Genomic DNA, 20,993 nt, shown 5'->3' on the forward strand with positions numbered 1-20,993 from the left:
GAAAGCTGCTCCATTTGACCCAGGTTCTAGAATAATTGTTCCTATTTAGGCAGAGACAAATTTTAACCCTTCACCTGGGAATTTGTAGATTGGAATCCAAACTTTCCCAATAGAGTAAAGTTTGCTTTTTGTTTGACCCTTCTAGACAAAATCTGTGCTGCAGCGTCATCCATTCCAAATATTCAGATGTCGAAGATGGGAGTGTTGGTCATGGTGTGGTTCAAATTCATTACTTATGCATGTATAAAAGCATTTCCCTTTCCCCTCCGAAGAAGGTGTTATTTCAGTGCATATTTTGGCATCTTAGAAAAGGAGTAAAAACTCTTTCATGCTGCTTGGTTTCTTTGATTTGCTGTTTGAGTTGTGCCTTCCCTTTTTAGTACTTTCCTTATTATTGGCGTCTTCCTCAAACCGTCTTCCTCCAATATTCCTGTATATGCAAATCTACGTATCGCTGCTGTGCCACCTTTCTAGCATCCGCCTCCACCTCATCCCCTGTTCTACTGGGATCTTCGGAAAGCTTCACGTTGTCTCATTTAGGTCCCCGTGTCTCCAGATCCCAGTTCACGCCGAGTGCTTCTGCTGCCTGTTGGCATCATAACCTGAAGAAGTACAGCCCTGCCCGTTTTCAAGCCCCATCCTATTTCAAGACCCGACTACGTGTGCTCCTTCCATTTTTCACGTTAATTTGTTCTCCTGTGAGAGATCTCGTTCCATTGCTCCTACAGGCTCTGCAGCCCTTAAGTCCTTTTGCTTGTTGGTATGAAAGCTGCCTGTGCACCTTCTGCCATCTGCTACCCTTTGGTTCTGCTTTGTCAGCCGTATCTCTTCAGTCTCTGTGTATCTACCTCTTGCGTCCTTTTACCTTCTACCCGCTAAATTATTTAACTTAGAGATTGTTTTAACTGTTGGTGTGATTAACAAATCTAGCTTTGTGATGTGTTTCGAGATCTAGCTTGAAAGTTTCTGTACAAAGCAAAAAAGTGTTGCAAATCATAATCTGAAAAAGGCTAAATTCGCCCAGGAGTCCCAGAGAAGGTCAGCAAACACAGAATTAATTTTACCTGTAAGAGCAGAAGTAAAAACCAGCAGAGCCAGGGCTGGAATCAGGGGATTTTAATGGCTCGCTTAACTCAGGATGCTGGGCCGAACAGTGGAGTGACTGAAGGGCGCTTGTTTTGATCCGTAAGTATTGTCCGCAAGGTGAAGCAGCTGCCTTCTCTCTAACAACTTCTCCGTTGCAATTACAAAGAAATATCACAAGCCCTCAAAGAGAAGTGTATATGAAAATACCAAATAAAGCTTTCATTTGAACCATCTGCATTAATGTTGTTCATCTGTTCAGGGGGTTTAGGACAACCTGAGAGATTTATGGGTGCGTGTTCTGTTAAAAAGGGAGTCTGGGGTAAATGCAAACCAAAATAGGTGTGTAAGTGTGGAAATGCTTCCTGAAAGGAATATTTGCATTATCTGATCACCAGCACAGTGTCTGGGTGCCTTCCAATAGCACCTTAAGTATTTACTGGGAATTGCTTTATTCTATATATCAGTTATTAGTAACAGAAGTAAAAGTTGTTAGTTTTAAAATCCTTACCAGAGTTCAGGTGAGCTCTGTTCTGTAACGTTCAGAACGGAGCTGAATAGAAGAGATCCAACACAAAACCCACCGAGACTAACCCTGTAGTTCAAGAACCGGGAGTGGGGTGGGGATACAAAGGGATGGTTATTGAACATAGAATCATAGAACGGTTTGGGTTGGAAGGGACCTTAAAGATCATCGAGTTCCAACCCCCCTGCCATGGGCAGCTGTGTCAGCTCAGAAGGAAATTATTGTGAAGATGATCATAGTTGATTTTCTTTAATTTGTTAAGAGTTACAGGTGCATTCTTGGGTTTTTTTCTGTTGGACCTCGAATAAACTTTCTGAGAAGAGATTATGATTCAGTAGTGTTCACAGCCACCGGTTTTAAGGATGATGAGCAATGCTGTGAGAGTTAAGTGCTCTTAAATGTGGAAGATGGGTGTAAATTATTTCATAACGTTTCTTTTACTGAAAAAATCTTAGTGTCATCTTTTGGCAACTTTTTTCACAGAAAGCGAAAACACAGCTCAGCTGTACTAAGCAGATAGAAAAAACTAACTTACGATGCAGGCAGACAGGTCTGCCAAACTAGAAAATATGTTTTGTTGCTGAAAGCACTTGGTTGTTCCTTCCTTTTAGCTAAGAGGGAACAAGCAGCTTCCTACTTAAAGTGAAAAAATTAATGTGTAGTTCCAGGATTTCTGAGGTGTTCCCTGTACATTTTGTTCATGATTAAATGAAAGTGATCAAGGTCAGGTACCAGGGCTGTTCTCCTGCAGAGGGGAAGCATCCAGCTTTCCACTGCAATAAGAAGGGCTGCTTCCCGGTGCTGCTGCTCCAGACCAAGCACGGAAATGAGAGAGAGACAGGAACTGCGGTTCATGTCAGTCACCAAGAGCTGAAGAGATGAAGGCTGTGGAATCCTCAACATAAGAAGGATATGGAGTTGTTGGAACAGGTCCAGAGGAGGCTACAAAGATGATCAGAGGGCTGGAGCACCTTCCATAGGCGAACAGGCTGAGAGAGTTGGGCTTGTTCAGCCTGGAGAAGAGAAGGCTCCGAGGAGACCTTATAGCAACCTTCCAGTACCTGAAGGGGCTACAAGAAAGCTGGAGAGAGACTATTTATAAAAGTTTGTGGTGACAGGGCGAGGGGTAACAGGTATAAACTGTAGAGTGGCAGATTTAGACTAGACATAAGGAAGATTTTCTTCCCAATGAGTGGTGAGGCACTGGCACAGATTGCCCAGGGAAGCTGTGGCTGCCCCATCCCTGGAGGTGTTCAAGGCCAGGTTGGATGGGGCCTTGGGCAGCCTGGGCTGGTCAAGGTTGTCCCTGCCCATGGCAGGGGAGTTGGAACTGGGTGACCTTTAAGGTCCCTCCCAACCCAACCCATTCTATGACACTATGAACTTGTTTTCTCTGATAAGAAGTAGGGAGCTGCCTGTCTCACTGCTAAACTCCTTCTAGAAGCTCATCAACTTAATTTGAAAGCAGAACATGCTTCTACATGCTGCTGCAGCTTGTGGTCCAAACCAGCCCCTAAGCTGACACAAGAATGGCTGGAAGAAAGCTGACAAGCTTCCCTTTTGAGATGCCGTCCCCGTGCCCGAGATCACTCCCTTTGCTCCTGTACATTCACTCTAAAAAAACAGAGAGCATCACAATACAGAGTTATTTTTCAGGGACTACGTTTAGGAAGCTCATCCAATGAATGGATAGAAGTATTCATAAGATCAGGTCCTAGACTATGGGGAGCTTAGGTTCTTTTACCCAGAGAGGAGCATCTCCCACCCCTCAAAACAGATCGTGCACTACGTGGTATTTCTCCTGTTCCATCACCATGATTCTGTCTTTCCAGCTGCAACAAGGACACGAGAAGGACCGGCTAAGCCACGCTGCCAAGACAGAAGGTCTGTGCACATGGTACACCAAGCTCGTTTGTTTCTCCCAGAGCTGCTGCAATACGATTGCACCAAAATACACGAAAGAGCAGGATCACGCACTGAAAAGCAGAGGCACAGATTTTAATCACTCTAACAAATGCATCCATTTCATATTGTTACTGAACACAACATTCCTACTTTAACTCTACACAAGGTCAGCAGTCTCCTCCTTCCAAAGCCTGCAAATTTTCCAGATACTCGGTGACGGCCTCTATCTCTGCAGACTCCAGGACTCTGTTGATGAGCTTATCCAGCGCTTCTTTCCCACTTAAAATCTCCTATGAAAAAAATAGCAACAGAGAAAAGCATTACAGGCTGCACATCAGCATTATTCCGGAACGCCGACTCCTCAAACAAGAAGCTCCTGGAATGCGCTTTGCCTGGAGTCTTATCTTAGTACATGCACATGCCTGTCTGTGTGGCTCCCCCCGTGAAAGCAACGTGGCACAGCGCACAGAGCCGGACTTCTGCTGCCTGCCTGTGAAATCCACGTTAATTCAGCAGCAACAGAAGGAGCTGCTGATGCCTCCCTGCCACGCTTCCACATAACCCACACATTTACATGAAAATCCTAGCGAGAACAATCCAGGACTGAGCGGTCAAATACAAATATTGTTGCTCATGCTAAGAATTAATTTGTTTTCTTAAGCAGTTGGTGGTTTCAGTTTCACTTATGAAAAGAAACAAGTTCCCAATGCGAAGTAACTGAAAATCTTGACTAACGAAAGCAATTTTCATACAGTCATGGAACTTCTTCCCATTCTCCTCCACCGTGGTGTTTGCACAACTACCCCCCACTCCATTCAATGTGAACTGCTCAATGTTCTGCATGCCCTGTGGTCTCTGAAGTTACCAGTTAAAAAAAACGTTGCTTCTTATGTAACAGCACTTGTCATAGAATCACAGAATGGTTTGCGTTGGGAGGGACCTTAAAGATCGTCCAGTTCCAACTCTCCTGCCATAGGAAGGGACCTTACACTTAGAGTAAACTGGATTCCTAAACCAAACTAATGAAGGGTCACATCAAACTTTGTCTGAAAATTCAAGAGTTTCATTAATTTAGCACAGGAAAATGCATTATTAGGTATTTGTTTCCCTGTAAAAATAAAACAATAAATAAGATTCAAGCCATATGCAAGGATTTACTCAGAAATAAGACATCAGGCAATTTTAAAATTAAAGCATTCGGTTTCTGTTTCTTTGAACTGTCAGGCAAATATAGAAGTTTTTCCTCTTTGTTCGCTCCATCATTAGGAGGAAGAAAGATTGGCTTAACGAAAACTCCTCTGTGTCAGGTTTTTCATTTGGATGTACTAAGCTTCAAAAATCCCACACATCACTCACCCAGTTTGGCTGAGGGACTCAGAGAGTTCTCTGAGGACTATGTGCTTGATCATTTCTCGCTTATACATTAAGGGGAGAAAAATCAGACAGAGAAGCAGCCCAGCAAGTTATATCCTGTGCCAGTCATCTTTAACACTACTCTACCACAAGGCAAGAAAGAAAGTTTAAGCTTTCTAAACCTACAATGTTCTGTGAAAGCACAACTCGCTATACTGGCCAAACGTATCCTGGGCGGCATCAAAAGAAGTGTGGCCAGAAGGTTGAGGGAGGTGATTCTGCCCCTCTGTTCCTCTCCTGTGAGACCTCATCTGGAGTACTGTGCCCAGTTCTGGAATCCTCAGCATAATAAGGACGTGGAGCTGTTGGAATGGGTCCAGAGGAGGCTACAAGGATGATCAGAGGGCTGGAGCACCTTCCATGCGAGGACAGGCTGAGAGAGTGGGGCTTGTTCAGCCTGGAGAAGAGAAGGCTCTGAGGAGATCTTATAGCGACCTTCCAGTGCCTGAAGGGGCTACAAGAAAGCTGGAGAGGGACTGTTCACAAAGGCTTGTAGTGATAGGATGAGGGGCAACAGGTATTAAACTGGAGAGGGGCAGATTTAGACTAGACATAAGGAAGAATTTCTTCACCATGAGAGTGGTGAGGCAGTGGCACAGGCTGCCCAGAGAAGCTGTGGCTGCCCCATCCCTGGAGGTGTCAAGGCCAGGCTGGATGGGACCTTGGGCAGCCTGGCCTGATGGGAGATGTCCCTGCCCATGGCAGGGGGGTTAGAACTGGATGATCTTTAAGGTCCCTTCCAACTCAGATCATTCTATGATCTGATTTCCTCATATATATGTAAAATTGTTCTCACAAGGTTTAACTTTTCTTTCTATGGTACATAAGTACATGTCCTAGTTTTGGCTGGGATAGAGTTAATGTTCTTGCTAGTAGCTGCTACAGTGCTGTGTTTTGGATTAAGTAGGACAATAATGTTGATAACACGCTGATGTTTTACTCTGCTAAATAGTGTTTATACTAAGTCAAGGACTTTTCAGCTTCCCTTGCCAGCACGAAGCGCACAAGAACTCGTTACCTTGATATTGCGTGCATCATACGGGATCCTGTGGTCAGTGACTCTGTCCTGGGTGAAGTTATAAGTTCGAATTCTCTCTGACTGGGCCCTTGTTCCCAACTGCAGGGAAGCAATAAAACCAAAAATAAATCAACCACTACTCTGATACTGAAAAAATCCACACCTGCTTAGATGAAACATAACTGTACTTTAGCTTCAATCAAAATATTCCACTTTGAAATACTCCACATATTGTATCAACTCTAAAACAGAATAAACTTTAAAGGATCAGCCTGTTTCACCTACAAATCTAGTGGTTGCTGACTTAGCTTTGGGGTTTTTTTTAAATATTGTGGTGCTACTAAACTGTATTATTTTTGATTCTGTATCACAGACACAGTTTTCCAATCCTCCAGTCCATTTCTGTCACAGCTCTGTAACTGGGAAAGTTACATAACTCTCAAACGTCCTGTAAGGCAAGAGCTATGCCTATACATGTCCTTAGTTCAAAAATACGTGTTTTCCTTTGTTGGGGGGGGGCTGAAGTTCCCACAGAAGATAACGTGAGTGGGCACCATTGGCCATAGAATCATAGAACAGTTTGGGTTGGAAGGGACCTTAAAGATCGTCCAGTTCCAACCCCCGTCTGGTGGGACACCTCCCACCAGCCCAGGCTGCCCAAGGCTCCATAAACCTGACCTTGAACACCTCCAGGGATGGGGCAGCCACAGCTTCCCTGGGCAACCTGTGCCACTGCCTCACCACTCTCATTGCAAAGAAATTCTTCCTCATGTTTACTCTAAATCTGCCCCTCTCCAATTTATAACCGTTCACCCTCATCCTGTCATTACAAGCCTTTGTGAACAGTCCCTCTCCAGCTTTCTTGTAGCCCCTTTCAGGTACTGGAAGGTTGTTATATCAATATTCTATTCTAGAATATATCAATATTCTACTGATAACAGAAGCAGCACAGCCGACATGTGGCAGAGCAGTTCCTCCAACGTTTGCCTGTCAGGAAATAGCACTGAAAGAGGCTTAAATCCAGACAAAGAACAGTGGTCCTCTAGTGGTAACGCGCAAAAGCGCAAGCAGCTCCCGAACTATTAAAACAGAAATCCCAATGCAGCATTGTTGGGTGGTTAAACACTTTATGGAAACAGATTCAAATGTCAAATGCTGCTTAGAGAAATGGCCTTAAGCTGCACCAGGGGAGGTTCAGATTGGACATCAGGAAAAATTTCTTCACCAAAAGGGTTATCAGGTGCTGGAACAGGCTCCCCATGGAGGTGGTTGAGTCACGATCCCCGGAGGTGTTTAAAAGACAGTAGATGAGGTGCTCAGGGATATGGTTTAGCAGTGGACAGTTACAGTTGGGCTCGATGATCTCAAAGGTCTTCTCCAACCAAGCGATTCCATGATTCTCAATGTGCGTCTGCCTCAGCAGGCTTTTTAAAAAAATTCACCTGCCACCACATGTATATTTTAGAACAAGGAATTGACTGAATATGTTCTGAAAGTCAGGAAAAATAAGATACTTTTGCCTGCTTATCTGTAGTATTTACATAAATGTATATCCAAGTCCTTTATGCAGCTTTGAAAACTCTCAAGATAGAATTAACAACTGCAGATTTAGACTGGATGGAAGGAGGAATTTCTTCACTATGAGGGTGGTGAGACACGGAAACAGGTTACTCAGGGAAGCTGTGGCTGCCCCATCCCTGGAGGTGTTCAAGGCCAGGTTGGATGGGGCCTTGGGCAGCCGTGTCTGGTGGGAGGTGTCCCTGCCCATGGCAGGGGGTTTGGAACTAGATGATCTTTAAGGTCCCTTCCAACCCAAACTATTCTGTGATTCTATACATGGCTCGCTGGTTACAGTGACCGAGTTAATAACCTGTAGGAACAATACATCTAAATGCTCCCTGAAATGAGTGATTGAATAGCTAAGCTGGAAACTCTGGACTACTGAGTAATTCTGTAATTCTGAAGTACTTTGATTCCTGCTCATCATTGTTAAGTTTGCACAACAAATTTGAAAATTCTCAAAAGAACAGGAAAAGAGGGAGAGCACATTTCAAGAGAAAAGCTCACTTTGCAGCATAACTCGAGGGTACTCACTTATCAAAGCTATTTATTCCATAAAAAGTTACCTAAACCATAGCAAATAAACCATTACCTAACTGTGAAGAGACAGTATTGTTTATATACTTGTTTCTTTCAAAAGCTCTGTATGATTTTGTCAAACACTGGCTTATAAACAGCTTAAAACACAGCTCTCAGAGCTTCTGATCCTCGTTTTCATGGAGAGTAACTCTTTACTCCTGCTCTGACTAAATAATTCTGGCCTTAATATGGGGATTCGATACAGGATGTTGAGGGTTGCCTTTTGGATAATTCCAGTCGTAGTTTTTTGACCCTTTTCTTTCCGGCTACAGTTGATGTTTCTTTTCCTTTGCCCAAGATGTCTACACTACCATTTAAGTGGGATAAGTAAAACCAGACCTGCCATTTTAAAGCAGATTAATATACAAGATTCTCCTTTGTACGCACACCGGGTCAGACACACATGCTCACTTGTCAAGTCACTGTCACTCAATGAGACCAGAACCAAAGCAGCACAGCAACCCTCTCCAAATTTCAGCAATCACATGTTCTCACCTGCAGTTTTCTGGCACTCTGCTCTTGACTTATTTGTTTTTCAATGACCTGCTGGTACAGCTTAGCTCTCAGTGTCCGCAGAGCTATTTCCTTGTTTATCTGCTGTGACCGCTCCTGCTGGCACTCAACTGCGAGTCCTTTGCAGAGGGATTCAAACGAGCTCAGATCAAAAGTCCATTATAACAAAGAACAAACAAGCTAAATTAATTCTAACCCACGAGGCAAATGAAACCTAGAGTGCTGGTTTGTAGGGCCTTTCAGCTGTAGGATAAAAAGTCATTTTAACACACTGGCCAGAACCATTAGTATGTTTTCAAACTCTTCACAGCTGCACCAGAGGCTTTGTTCCGTGCTACAGAAAAGTGAGCACTAAGTTAAAATGTCATGAAGCAAACGAGTTTCTGACATTGCCTCCAGAAAAGGGTTCACTCCCTTTATCGCCTGTTAAAAATGTAATACAGAAGCATGTTTAAAACAGTGCAACACAGGTTTTCAAAGTCTTAGTTTAGATAAGCTCTTGGAGACTGGAAAATTTATTGTTCTAGCAGGGAAGGATGTCTAAAATGGTACTGAAGAGTCTGGAACTTAATTATGAACCATGAAATAAAGTAAAAAAGATCTTTAAAAGAAGTTTAGTATTTATTTTTACTTCTTATTTGATTTCTGAAATAAAAAGGCCTCTAGGAAACAGCTGTTTTCAGGTCACTGCTGGAATTTCCTGTGCCTAACGGGATTCTGCATCTGGACAGATAGAAGCACACTGAATTTCAATAAAAACAAACCCTGAGAAAGATAGAACGGTCAGTCTATACACCACCTTCCATCAGTCCACATTTCCTTTCCTATTCAATATACGATGACATTACCTAGTACTGAGTGAAACTCTTTGAGTTTCCTTTCTTTCTCAATTTTCCAACTACACAGATTCCAGCAAAGCGCACCCTCGGGTGCCAATGGTCATTGGTCACAAAGGTAAAGTGCACACGGCACGAATTATTTACATCTTCCATCCCATCCCTGCCGCCCTCCATTTGTTCTTTCATCCTTCAAAGGCAGCATATTCATTAAACGCTCCCTCTAAAGACAAAACCAGCATCATAGGAACATGCTGACCGTGGGGCCACTGGCACACGTCCCTTTTCTCACACGTTGCCTTTCTAGAAGAGAAGCAGAATGAAGAGGGGCAGAACGAAGCAGGGCTCCCTCCTTTGTCGGGCGTAAGGCCCAACCCTGCAAACTCACTCAAGGAGACAACTTACAGGATCACAAGCTTTCTCTTCAGGATACAGATTTAGGGGGATGAGAAATACAAAATACAAGCAGGCTTACCTGTGGGGAGGTGTACAATTCTCACAGCACTGTCAGTTTTGTTAACATGTTGCCCTCCTGCTCCTTTGGCCCTGAACGTATCTATATGCAAATCTTTGGGATCCACTTTAATATCGACCTGGAATCAAAGAAAATTACTACATCCTGCTCATTCTAAAAATATTTTGAATGTCAATGACACTCGGCATAGAGAAAAAAAATCACTTCTGAAAAAAATCGCTCCTTTACAACAGTTCCTGAGAAATATCTGTAATTATTACCTCTGCAAATCAAGTGATGCTTTAAATATTTCACTTATTTTTTCAAGCTCTCACTCAAGGTCCTTCACAAAATAAAGTGAGTGAATGAGTGAGAGTGTGAGAGACAGAGAGAGAGAGTAATAAAAATCAACAACCTTTTGTAAAACCACTAGCTTTGGCAGAGAGACGAAGAAATAAAAAATCAAAAACTACTTCTAAACAGCAGTGCAAGCATCTTGTTCATGAGTCAAGCCTGAATGATTCTCACAACAGTGCTTAAAAACATCTCACTGAGGAAGAACTGAGTGTATCCAGATGCAAGCAAGGACTGGAAACACAAGTCCATGATGTCCTGGACCATAGTCTGACTCATTCCAATTCAAAGCAGACTGTCCTTGATTTAACAGAGAAGGACACCAATAATTCAAATGAAGCAAAAAAATCAAAAGCACCTGCATAGTCGCTTTATTATGCAACACTCAGTATTTTCTTGGATATGTTCCCTGTCTTAATACATAACATAATTTAAAATCGGCACACTTGCAGCAGTCAGCTTTGCGAGTGTTGGGGCTGGAATACTCACTGAAATGATCAATGATTTACATACCAGGTAATAGCAAATCACTGCAAAGTTGCTTCTGCGTTAAACATGTAAGGTACAGAGCCAAGCACTATCACCTTCCAGTGACAGAGAACTTGTGGTTCACTTGCTAAGACTAGCACAAAGTACTCGGCTATTGAAAAAACCCCAAACCAGCAGCTAACATGGCTTTAAATAACACCTACTCCACTGTCCAAATGGGCGAGCAGGGATACACCGCCTTACCCCCCGGATTAACAGTTCGTTTACCTCCTCTGGCTGAGGGAGGACAATAACAGACATTGTCCCGGTGTGAATACGCTGCATTCTTGAGGACAGACCCGTCTCAGGGATTCGCTGGACTCGATGAGTCCCTCCTTCATATTTCAGATGCCTGTAGACATCATCTCCTGAAATATGAGCAGCAGCATGATGCAACCCACCTAGAGAGACAGATGGTATGTGACAAATACAGCACAAAACCACTGCTTTTAATTTCATTGTCCTGGTGGAATGTCTGAAGAACTACTGTACCGATCTCAGCCGGCGTGTAGTTCACAACATCAAACGTCCAGCGTTTGTAGTCGGCGTAGCTCCGGTACATCTCAAACATTTCTTTAGTGAACTGTTGGCAGATGTCTCCTAAAAATATAAAGGTGTTACGACATAAATAGCAGTTCCCAAAATGGCAGTCACCAGTTTTTAGATTTAGCTGCGACTCTAACCACAGTCATTAGAGAGACTGATGCTCTTCTTTGGAAAGTATTACTTTATATGTTTAATAACTTTGGATGGAGGTTTGAAGTAATCTTTTCTGTGAGGACTCTGCTGACCTCCAGTTGTTCTGCCAGCTGTCACTTCTAATATGACATGACTTCTATCATATTTTTCCTTTGGCACTAGGAGCTGGAAAAGCTGAAAAGCAAAAAAAAAAAAAAGAAAAGACATCATTATCTCCTTCATGATTCTGTATCTCTTCTTAGTCAAATTTACAGCCATCCTTCACAATTGCCACAGCTTGAGTGCAAACAACCACTGATTTCTTTTGGCAAACAACTAAGTAAGACTAAAAACTACCCAATAGCCACTGCACCTCAGTGCAGGTGGAGTGGAAATGGTACACCCTGGCGCATCCACAGCAAATCCAGCTGAAATTTGATCCCACAAAGTCAGGTGCCAGGTCACCCACTCCAGCCCAAACTACCTATGAACACAAAGTTATTCACAGTAAGCCAGCCAATCTTTAATCTTCTTTTTCAAGAAATTGCTGTTTCATATTATCTCGATCTGAACACAGAAATGAGCTCAGACATAGAGGTCTCCGCTGAATTGTTTCAGCTTCTCTGCTCATAATTAATTTCCACACTCGTGGACTGCTGTCAGCAGAAGAGAAAATGAAAGACTGCAGGTTCCAATCAGAAATCTTTCAGAAATGTATGCTCCGCTGCCACAAACAGTTACTAGGATGCCATGTCAGGTCTCAGTAGCACAGCCTCACGTTTTTTTTAATCCCCTTCAGCATTTGCAGCCAGACAAGCAAGCAAGCGAAAACGACTGAAATAATAACCTTGTAAGACACAACTGTCAGTAAGAAGCTTAATAATAATCAACGTTGCCGCTTCTTTCCAGGGAGAACAGAGAACCTGGACTTCTGTGTCATTAAATGCAAGTGTCAGAATCTATTGGTAAAATTATAAAGAAACATTTTGCTGTCAACTTTATTTACAAAGCCATATTTTACCTCAGGCTCACCTTTCTGCACAACGTGTTGATTCTTTTATCCATGGTTTCCCTCTCTTCTAAGGCAAGCTCTAGAAGTTGCTTCTCATCCCTGCTGTCTAGCTCTAAATTCCAACAACAGGAATAGATGTTAGTCAATCTCACATAGCCCAGAGCAAACTGTAATACAGCTGACCAGTGCCATGCACTGCAGCACATAAAAGCTTGCAGTTGCATTTTGCCAGCATGAAATATCAAAGAAGAGCAGCCCAAGCCAGGATGTATATTGCTAACTAAATGATTCCAGGTGTGCCGGAAGGAGCAGTGGATAACTCATCTCTCGCTCTCTATGGCTCAAAAGCCTGGATCAAGTAGATGCCAGCCCCACCTGACAGTCACTCAGCTCTCAGTTATACTAACAGTTACGTCACACTGATTGACGGTTCAGGGGTAAAGTCGCAAACGGGTATGAAAAAAATAGGTCAAAGCCACACCTGCATTCAAGAAGGGCCTCAATTTTCCTTTTTACAATTCTTCATGCAACCAAATTTTTTGTTCCTAGACTCGCTGAGAAACACCCACACGTTCAACAATTTGTAGGCAACTCATTAAGGTGAGCACTACAAATAATGATAGGACGATAATAAAGAGGTTTCTAACCTTCTGCCTCATGCTGTTCAAGGGATTAATGAGGTGTGGGAGTCATGGATGCAAGCCAACAGGATGTGGGAATCCTCACTTTGACTCTTTGCTCTACTTAAAGAGATTCTGATTCCCATCCCCTCTCTCCATCACAATCTGGAGTAGCATGTGCAGCTTTGAGCTCCCCAGTGGAAGAAAAGCATGGAAATGCTGCAGTGAGTCCAGCTGAGACCCACCAAGATGGCAAAGGATTTATGAGAAGAGGCTGAGAAAACCATGTCTGCTCATCCTTAAGAAAAGCATGAGGAGGGGAGGTTTTACTGCTATGTACAACTACCTAACAGAAAGACATCAGAAAGATGGAGACAGACTCTGTGTGGCATGATAAAAGGAGACATAAGCTGGAATATGGGAAACTCTGGCTAGATATTAGGAAGTGTTTTCACCCTAAGGATGGTCAGGCACTGCAACAGGGGCTCTGGGAGGTTCTACAAATTCTACCCATGAACACATTGCAAACCCAACAGACAAGGTCCTGGACAACTTGCTCTAACTGGTCCTGCTTTGAGTAGGACATTAGATCAAATGACCTTCAGAAGTCCCCTTCAAACTAAACCATTTGATGATTCTGCAATTAGTTTGCTCCCTGCAATGTTTTAGAACATACTACCAAGCTCGGGAATATTTCCAGGTAAAGCTAGCAGAAGCTATGGAGAAAAGCTATAGCTTTTCTGCTATGGAGGCTCCAGTTTACAAGAAAGACACGATCACTTGGCATTAGATTATGCAGTAAGCAGACAGAAAACAGTTGGAAGTAAAGCAGAAAACTTGCCACTGCCTAAATAAGGAGCACCCTCTCCTTTCAATTTTCTTCCCACTGTTCTACCAGATGAGGAGTGGCTCTGCCACTCATCTCATCAGAAAGTAAACCAATTCAACTCGCCAGAAGAAAACAACAGGTTTGGTTAAAAAACTGTTTGTATTTTACCATGTAAAATTGAACTAGATTTAATTTACAACTGGACAATTACCAGCAGGAATGGGGGAAGACAGCCTTGAACAGCTGGGAGTGAGAGCAAGGGAAGAAAGTGACAAAGAGGTGGAGAAAGTCTTTTGCCTTTTGGCCAGCATGGAAACCATAGGTTTGCCACAGGGGCAGCACAAAACTAGACACTCAACAGCTGAATGCATTTCCTGGCCTTGCACAACCAGTTGCCTGAGCTCAGGATTCTGGGGCGGGAATACAAGGCAGGCACAAGGACCACATCTCTGGGCATAGGCAGCAGCAGCTCCTCTGTATCACAGTTATTAACTTATCCTCTGGGCCTTATTTTCCTTAAATAAAAGATGCCAGTCAGATCAACAATTGAACCTGGAAGCTCCTGTATGCAAGGCAAGAACCATATAAATTTCCACACCAGTACGTCAGAACAAAAAAAAGTTCTTTCTGACTCAAAAGGCTTCTAGCTGGTACAAAAAGCATCATTATTGATTAGTCAGATAAACAGTATCAAATCAACTACTGTCAGCAGAGATGAAAGAACGGTCTGGTGGTGACCAATGCACTTGAGGGTCAAAGTATTGGTGTCCCATTCCTGCAAACCCAACCTTTAAGAATTCATGTCATCCATATCATGACTCACATCACCAGTGGCAAACTGGGGAATATTTTTCTGCTTCACTGAGTGTTGCAAATAAGAAATCCTACTGCAACTATGAGGAATTTGGGAACCACAGAGAAGAGGGTCAGATAGGGAGCTAAGCGGAAAACAAAGAGCAGTCAAGTGAAGAGAACATCTGCATTTTGGCCACACAATAAACAGGACACATAAAATGATTTGGCTCCATTTAATTAGCTTCTTGGCTGTGATTTTCTTTAATTCTTTTCCTTTCCCTTCTTTCAACTAGAACTCACTCCATTCATCCACATCATAATATATGGAATTAGAAAAATTCTTCATTATATTTACTTGATCAAAAACCAGGCTTTTTAAGTTAAGGTATTTCTTTTCCACTTTTTTTCTTAATACTTTATAATTCTTCCAAGAACATTACTCTTTCAGCACTCAGTTTTTGCCCCTGCTCTCCTTCACTCCAATTCCTCTTTCTCTGGTGAAGGGAACGTGAGAGAGCAAGGGATTAAAACATTTTCAGTAACCACTGTTTTTTCCAAAACCACAAACATCTACTTATTTCCAAATCTGAAGAACAGAAATGCATTCTACCTTTCTTAACAAGTTACATTTTACCAGCTTTATTCCCACATGGCCTTTACTGTTTTGCCAACGACAACCCTTGGTTCTCTCTCTGAAAACCACCATGAAGTCTCACCCTTCTCCATTTACAGAGACAGCTATCATCCTATCCCTCACTCTTCCCTTGCTTCACTTGTTTAATCTAAGTCCCATTCCCTCCAGGCCAATGTTTCCCCCTCTTGGCTTAATAATCTTTCCGTGTAGCAGAATAGGTGACATTTTTTCTTTCTTACTGTGTGCACCTCCTCACACTTCTAACAACATTTTTTTCTCAAAATGATGCACTGTTACTTACTTTGCAAGTTCTTTTACTCCTTGTGTTTTTCCTTATTCCTGAATGGTATCAAAAACAGGGACATTTTTTAATTCCTGTTTACTGCAACTTCTGCTCTAGCAGAGTATTGAAAAGCATCAGCTTCTTAGACAACCACCAATTCTTATTCCTTGAAGGACTCCTCCAATATTTTCAAATAAATATTAGCTTTTGCCATTCAAATTGGCAGCTGACAATTTAGAGCTCCATGAAAATTCATGTAATTTGTTCAGTAAGTGTCAATAAACTGGCTACATGGAATCCCATGTTAAATAACACACGTAAAGCTTGCAGCTATCAAATGTATTAGGCTCACTATTATTTTTCCTTCACTTCACACTGTTCTTGGTTGTACCAAAAAACCACAGCCTTGTAACAACCATTTCTGCAAGATGGATAGCCCTGAGATCCCAGACAATTCCTACTCTCCCAAGCTGACTGTATTAAGACCTCAAACTGAAGTGAAATGAGATTAAATATGGAAGAACGTGGCTGAAAGCAGAAAGCCCTAGCAGCATGCAAGCTTCCAGGAGCCAGCAGGACCAGGGGGTGTTCCAGGGCTGGCTTAACTTTTATATAACCTTTCCACAAAGGCTGGAAGCAAAAGCACTGTTTTGAAACAAGTAAGTAGATGTGTCCTCCTTACCTCTGCACATTGCTTCTAACTCCTGAACTTCTCCTTCAGCCTCTTTGATTTCCTGAAATACAGCTGCAATGGGGGACAGATCGGCATGTCGTCTCCTCAGGGTTCTTTGCTCAAAGTCAGTTATTGAGTTTGCATTTAACCGGTCACTAACCTGCTGGTATTCCTTGCTTAGTGTCTCCAGATACTTCTGCACAGCCTCACGCTTCCATAATGCTCGAGAATCTTGATGTTTTTTCCTAAGCCAAGTGTTAAAAGACAGTGTGAATCCAGATGTGTCCAATAAAGATTTTGGCCTCCAAAATCCACCGTTGTGCAATCCCACCACATAATCCATCTTCTTCACAAAAAAAGGGAGAAGACAACTGTGAAGTCGACCATGACAGTAGCAGTTGGCAAGCAGGCTCTTGAAAAGACAGACACCTTGGAAAGATTTCATTTTGCTTCTTATTTTTCCAACACCTGAAATTAAAAGTAGACAGTACATGGACCGGCATTATTATCTAGAAAAAGAGAGCATTCTATTAAAAAAAAAAAAACCCAACAAACCAAAACAAACATAAGAACAGTATCAGGTCCAAATCCTGTTCTTGATTATATCAACACAAATGCAACTGTCAGTGAAAAACTATTCCTGTTTTAGTTCTGGTTTAAACCAGAAACTGTTATCGGCACCACTTTACCACCTGAGGTAGGCAAAAAAGGTCTCCTACCTCACCTTCTCAAACAGTTTGTTTATGCTGTGGAAAAGCTACTGCAGACGCAGCTTTATGGACACCACCTTCATGTTAACATACATCTCATTGGAAAAATCCAGTCATTTCATGCCTTACCAGTGAAAGAAAAACGTTGCTTGGAGAAGACAAATCTATAATAGAGGTACAGAATTATATAGAGAGAATGTATGTAATGTGCAGAATTAATGCACAAAATTATACCTACTACTATGGTTGGACTCGATGATCCGGTGGGTCTCTTCCAACCTGGTTATTCTATGATTCTATAACAAAGGTATAGTTTTGGTGGGAGGACGTTAACAACATTGAGCTCACCTTGCAACAGACTAGTCAATGGGACTACAATACTCTTGCAAAACATTACTCACCCATAGCTGTTCTAAGATATAGTAAGACACAGGGAACAGTGCTTTATCTCCCCTGTGCACTCCTTCCCATGATATATTTACACCTAAGTGTTAGAAACATCTTCTATCCAAAAAATTAGTAAGAAGCTGGTATTCTAAAATACAAACCCCATATTTTTCTGAGATACTTGGCCTACAGTTTTCCAGATCACAGGCTCCTCTTAGCTTCACTGTGCTCTGGGAAAGACTCTTTCCCCTTTATTTCATGTCATCAACATAGCGAACTATGCTATGAATTCTTACCGTGCTCTACAAAGTCATATGGGAGTGCAAGGGCCTACCAAGAGGACAAAACTGGAATCATTCATGTTCGAGGACTGCTCACACAGAAAAGGTTTAAGAAATAAAGAAGCACTCTCAATACCTCTGCCAGTGCCACAATCCCATCTGTGTACTGATATTTACAAAAAAGTGGATTCAGAGAAAACAAGAGCATGAAATTCTTGTAACAGGATGTCCACGAAACATACACTTCAAGTTTTCTGACACTCATTTTTTACTCATTAGTGACAAGATCTTCTGTGCACCTTCAGGCATTTTACTAACAAATTATTGTGAAATTCTCACTACTCAACTCATCCATCATCCTCATCCGTTTGTCCACAATGAAGAAAGAACAATATACAATAAAACCAGAAGTGCCACATATTGCTCGCCTGGACGTCTGTTTCACTCGCTACAGAAGGAGGGAAGGACCTTTATTGTACTTGTGCACCTTCCCCACATTCGCCAGCCAGCACTACTACCAAACCCACAGTAACACCTTCAGGAGTTCTTTGATTTGCAGAAAGCCAACGATACCCCTTATGGATTTTAATAGTGACCAAGACCATCTGTAGCAGAAGGATCATGTCCACTTCATGAGGAACACAGCAAAATGCACAAATCATGCTCTTCACCTACAACCGTGGACAAAGTTGCTCAGGGGCACGTGTACACTCAGTTCCAAAAGACCTCATTTTGCTGATGGCACTGCAGTTGCTCCAGGCTCACACGACTCGTCATTGTTTGGTCAAGTGCTAAACATCATTAACTCATTTTTAAAATATTAATGTTATATTTTAACTAATTAAATATATTAACCATCTAATTAATTTTTACTGTCATAGTTAAGATCATAGAATCATAGAATAGTTTAGGTCAGAAGGGACTTAAAGATCATCTAGTTCCAACCACCCTGCCACGGGCAGGGACACCTCCCACCAGCCCAGGCTGCCCAAGGCCCCATCCAACCTGGCCTTGAACACCTCCAGGGACGGGGCAGCCGCAGCTTCCCTGGGCAACCTGTGCCTGTGCCTCAGCATCTTCATGGTGAAGAAATTCCTCTTTATGTCAAGTCTAGATGTACTCAGAGAATAACAAGTTTGTACTATAATTCTGCCTGAGCTCTCAAAAATAAAATTCTTGAGTTTAAATGCCTGAAAAACCTAAGTAATAGCATGACACCAACCTTCAAGGAAGTCAGAAATTCCAAATTAACTTTGCAACATTAAATAGAAAAGTTATCACCTTTTCCAGGAAATAATGCTGTGTTATAGTTATAGAGAAATACGCAGAAATAGAACTTTTACAGAGCTATGAGCGGTAGATGACCTATTAACTGGTTTCCAAAACACATTTTAATAACTTTTTAGTGACAAAATTACTTCATGCATATCACAAATCCAAGCCAGTACGCAAAAGTGACAACTGCAATTGCCTTATTACAACATAACTTACCTGTATAAGTTATATAACAAAAACCCCTATAAATTCCAGACAATAAACAATTACTGATGTTGTGACAAAGCATCCCCAAGCAAAGTTAACTCCAAGCAAACTAATTCAGACACCAAGACCCAGCAGGCAGAGGGAAGGAGGGATATTAAGCCCCAGGCCTGCCACGGCAGCCACCCCAGCGAACCCCTGGGGTGACTTCCACAGCTCTCCCTGCTGCAGGGGGTGCGGGTTTATCGGGAAGGTGAGGCTGCAGAGCGGGCAGGAGCGGCAGGAGCAGGCAGGGCCAGAAAGAAAGGGTCATCGGGCACTGGAACAGGCTGCCCAGGGAGGTGGTTGAGTCACCTTCCCTGGAAGGGTTTAAAAGACGGGTAGATGAGGCGCTGAGGGGCATGGTTTAGTGATTGATAGGAATGGTTGGACTCGATGATCTAGTGGGTCTTTTCCAACCTAGTGATTCTACGATTCTATGAAACGGGCAGGAGCAGCCGGAGCAAGAGGAGCAGGAAAGAGCAGCTGGAGTGGGCAGGAGCAGCTGAAACAGGCAGGAGCGGGCAGGAGCAGGCAGAAGTAGGTGGGAGCGGGCAGGAGCAAACGGGAGCATTTGGGGCAGGCAGGAGCTGCCGGATCTGTCAGGAGACAGTGAGGCCGCGCGGGGCGGGGTGGCCCCGCTCCCCAGCACCCGTGGAGAAGCTCTGGCACTCACCGCCCGCACACGCAGCCCCCAGACGCGTCCCCACTCACAGCCCGCGGCCATGGCAAACGGGAAGTGGAGCGGGAAGACTCCTGGTCCCAGCATGCCCGGTAAAAGCCACGCCTGCCGGCGTCGAACAGCAGTTTCCGCACGGGCAGGGCTCTCCCTGTATGAAAAAGGGGGAATGCCAACTGATGAGAAGCTCAACAGGAGCCAGCAATGTGCGCTCTCAGCCCACAAAGCCAACCCAAAGAAGCGTATCCAGCAGGTCGAGGGAGGGGAATCTGCCCCTCTACGCTGCTCTCATGAGACCCCACCTGGAGGACTGTGTCCAGTTCTGGAACCCCCAACATAAGAAGGATATGGGGAACAGGTCGAGAGGAGGCCACAGAGATGATCAGAGGGCTGGAGCACCTCTGCTGTGAGGACAGGCTGAGAGAGTTGGGCTTGTTCAGCCTGGAGAAGAAAAGGCTTCAGGGACTCCTTATAGGTGCCTTCCAGTACCTGAAGGGGCTACAAGAAACTTGGGGAGGGACTTTTTACAAGGGCATGGAATGATATGGTTAGGGGGAATGGCTTTAATTTGGAGAGGAGGGAGATTTAGACTAAACATTAGGAAGAAATTCTTCATGATGAGGGTCGTGAGGCACTGGCACAGGTTGCCCAGGGACATTGTGGCTGCCCATCCCTGGAGGTGTTCAAGGCCAGGTTGGATTGGGGCCTTGGGCAGCCTGGTTTGGTGGGAGGTGTCCCTGCCATGGATTGGAACTGGATGATCTTTAAGGTCCCTTCCAACCCAAACCATTCTATGATTCTAAGTTTGCATAAAACAACATTAAGTTACACTTTATGCCAAAGCTCGCTCTTCAACTTATTTTTAGAATTAATTATCACCGTGCTTTAAAACATCCATTTTAAAATATTAAGAAACATAACTATTCAGATTATCATTATGCTGACAGGATGCAGCTTCCTAATAAGGTATGGTTTAAAACATTCTATAAAATCACAGAATCATTGAATGGTTTTGGTTGGAAAAGACCTTTAAGATCAACAAATACAACCATCGATCCAGCCCCGCTAAGTCCGCCATTACACCGTATACCCAAGTATGATGTCTACTCATCTTTTAAACACCTC

The 20,993-nt window shown here is 43.1% G+C and overlaps 1 protein-coding gene across 2 annotated transcripts; it reads right to left on the minus strand.

The window, feature by feature from the left end:
* Positions 1 to 3,586: 3,586 nt before the first annotated feature.
* MTRF1 (mitochondrial translation release factor 1) lies at positions 3,587 to 19,941 on the minus strand. 2 transcript variants are annotated; one of them, XM_069880926.1, is made up of 10 exons: positions 19,866 to 19,941; positions 16,303 to 16,761; positions 12,480 to 12,571; positions 11,561 to 11,642; positions 11,262 to 11,369; positions 10,998 to 11,170; positions 9,909 to 10,026; positions 8,580 to 8,716; positions 5,946 to 6,044; positions 3,587 to 3,804 (listed from the first exon to the last, which is right to left on the minus strand). In XM_069880926.1, the coding sequence occupies exons 2-10, from the start codon at positions 16,736 to 16,738 to the stop codon at positions 3,682 to 3,684; spliced, it is 1,368 nt and encodes a 455-aa protein (XP_069737027.1). In that variant the 5' UTR covers positions 16,739 to 16,761; positions 19,866 to 19,941; the 3' UTR covers positions 3,587 to 3,681. The 2 variants fall into 2 exon arrangements, with proteins under 2 accessions (XP_069737027.1, XP_069737017.1); XM_069880916.1 differs by lacking the exon at positions 19,866 to 19,941 and adding an exon at positions 19,163 to 19,250.
* Between the last annotated feature and the right edge of the window lie 1,052 nt (positions 19,942 to 20,993).

This window comes from Phaenicophaeus curvirostris, chromosome 1 (genome assembly GCF_032191515.1).
Source record: "Phaenicophaeus curvirostris isolate KB17595 chromosome 1, BPBGC_Pcur_1.0, whole genome shotgun sequence".
Classification (NCBI taxonomy): domain Eukaryota; kingdom Metazoa; phylum Chordata; class Aves; order Cuculiformes; family Cuculidae; genus Phaenicophaeus; species Phaenicophaeus curvirostris.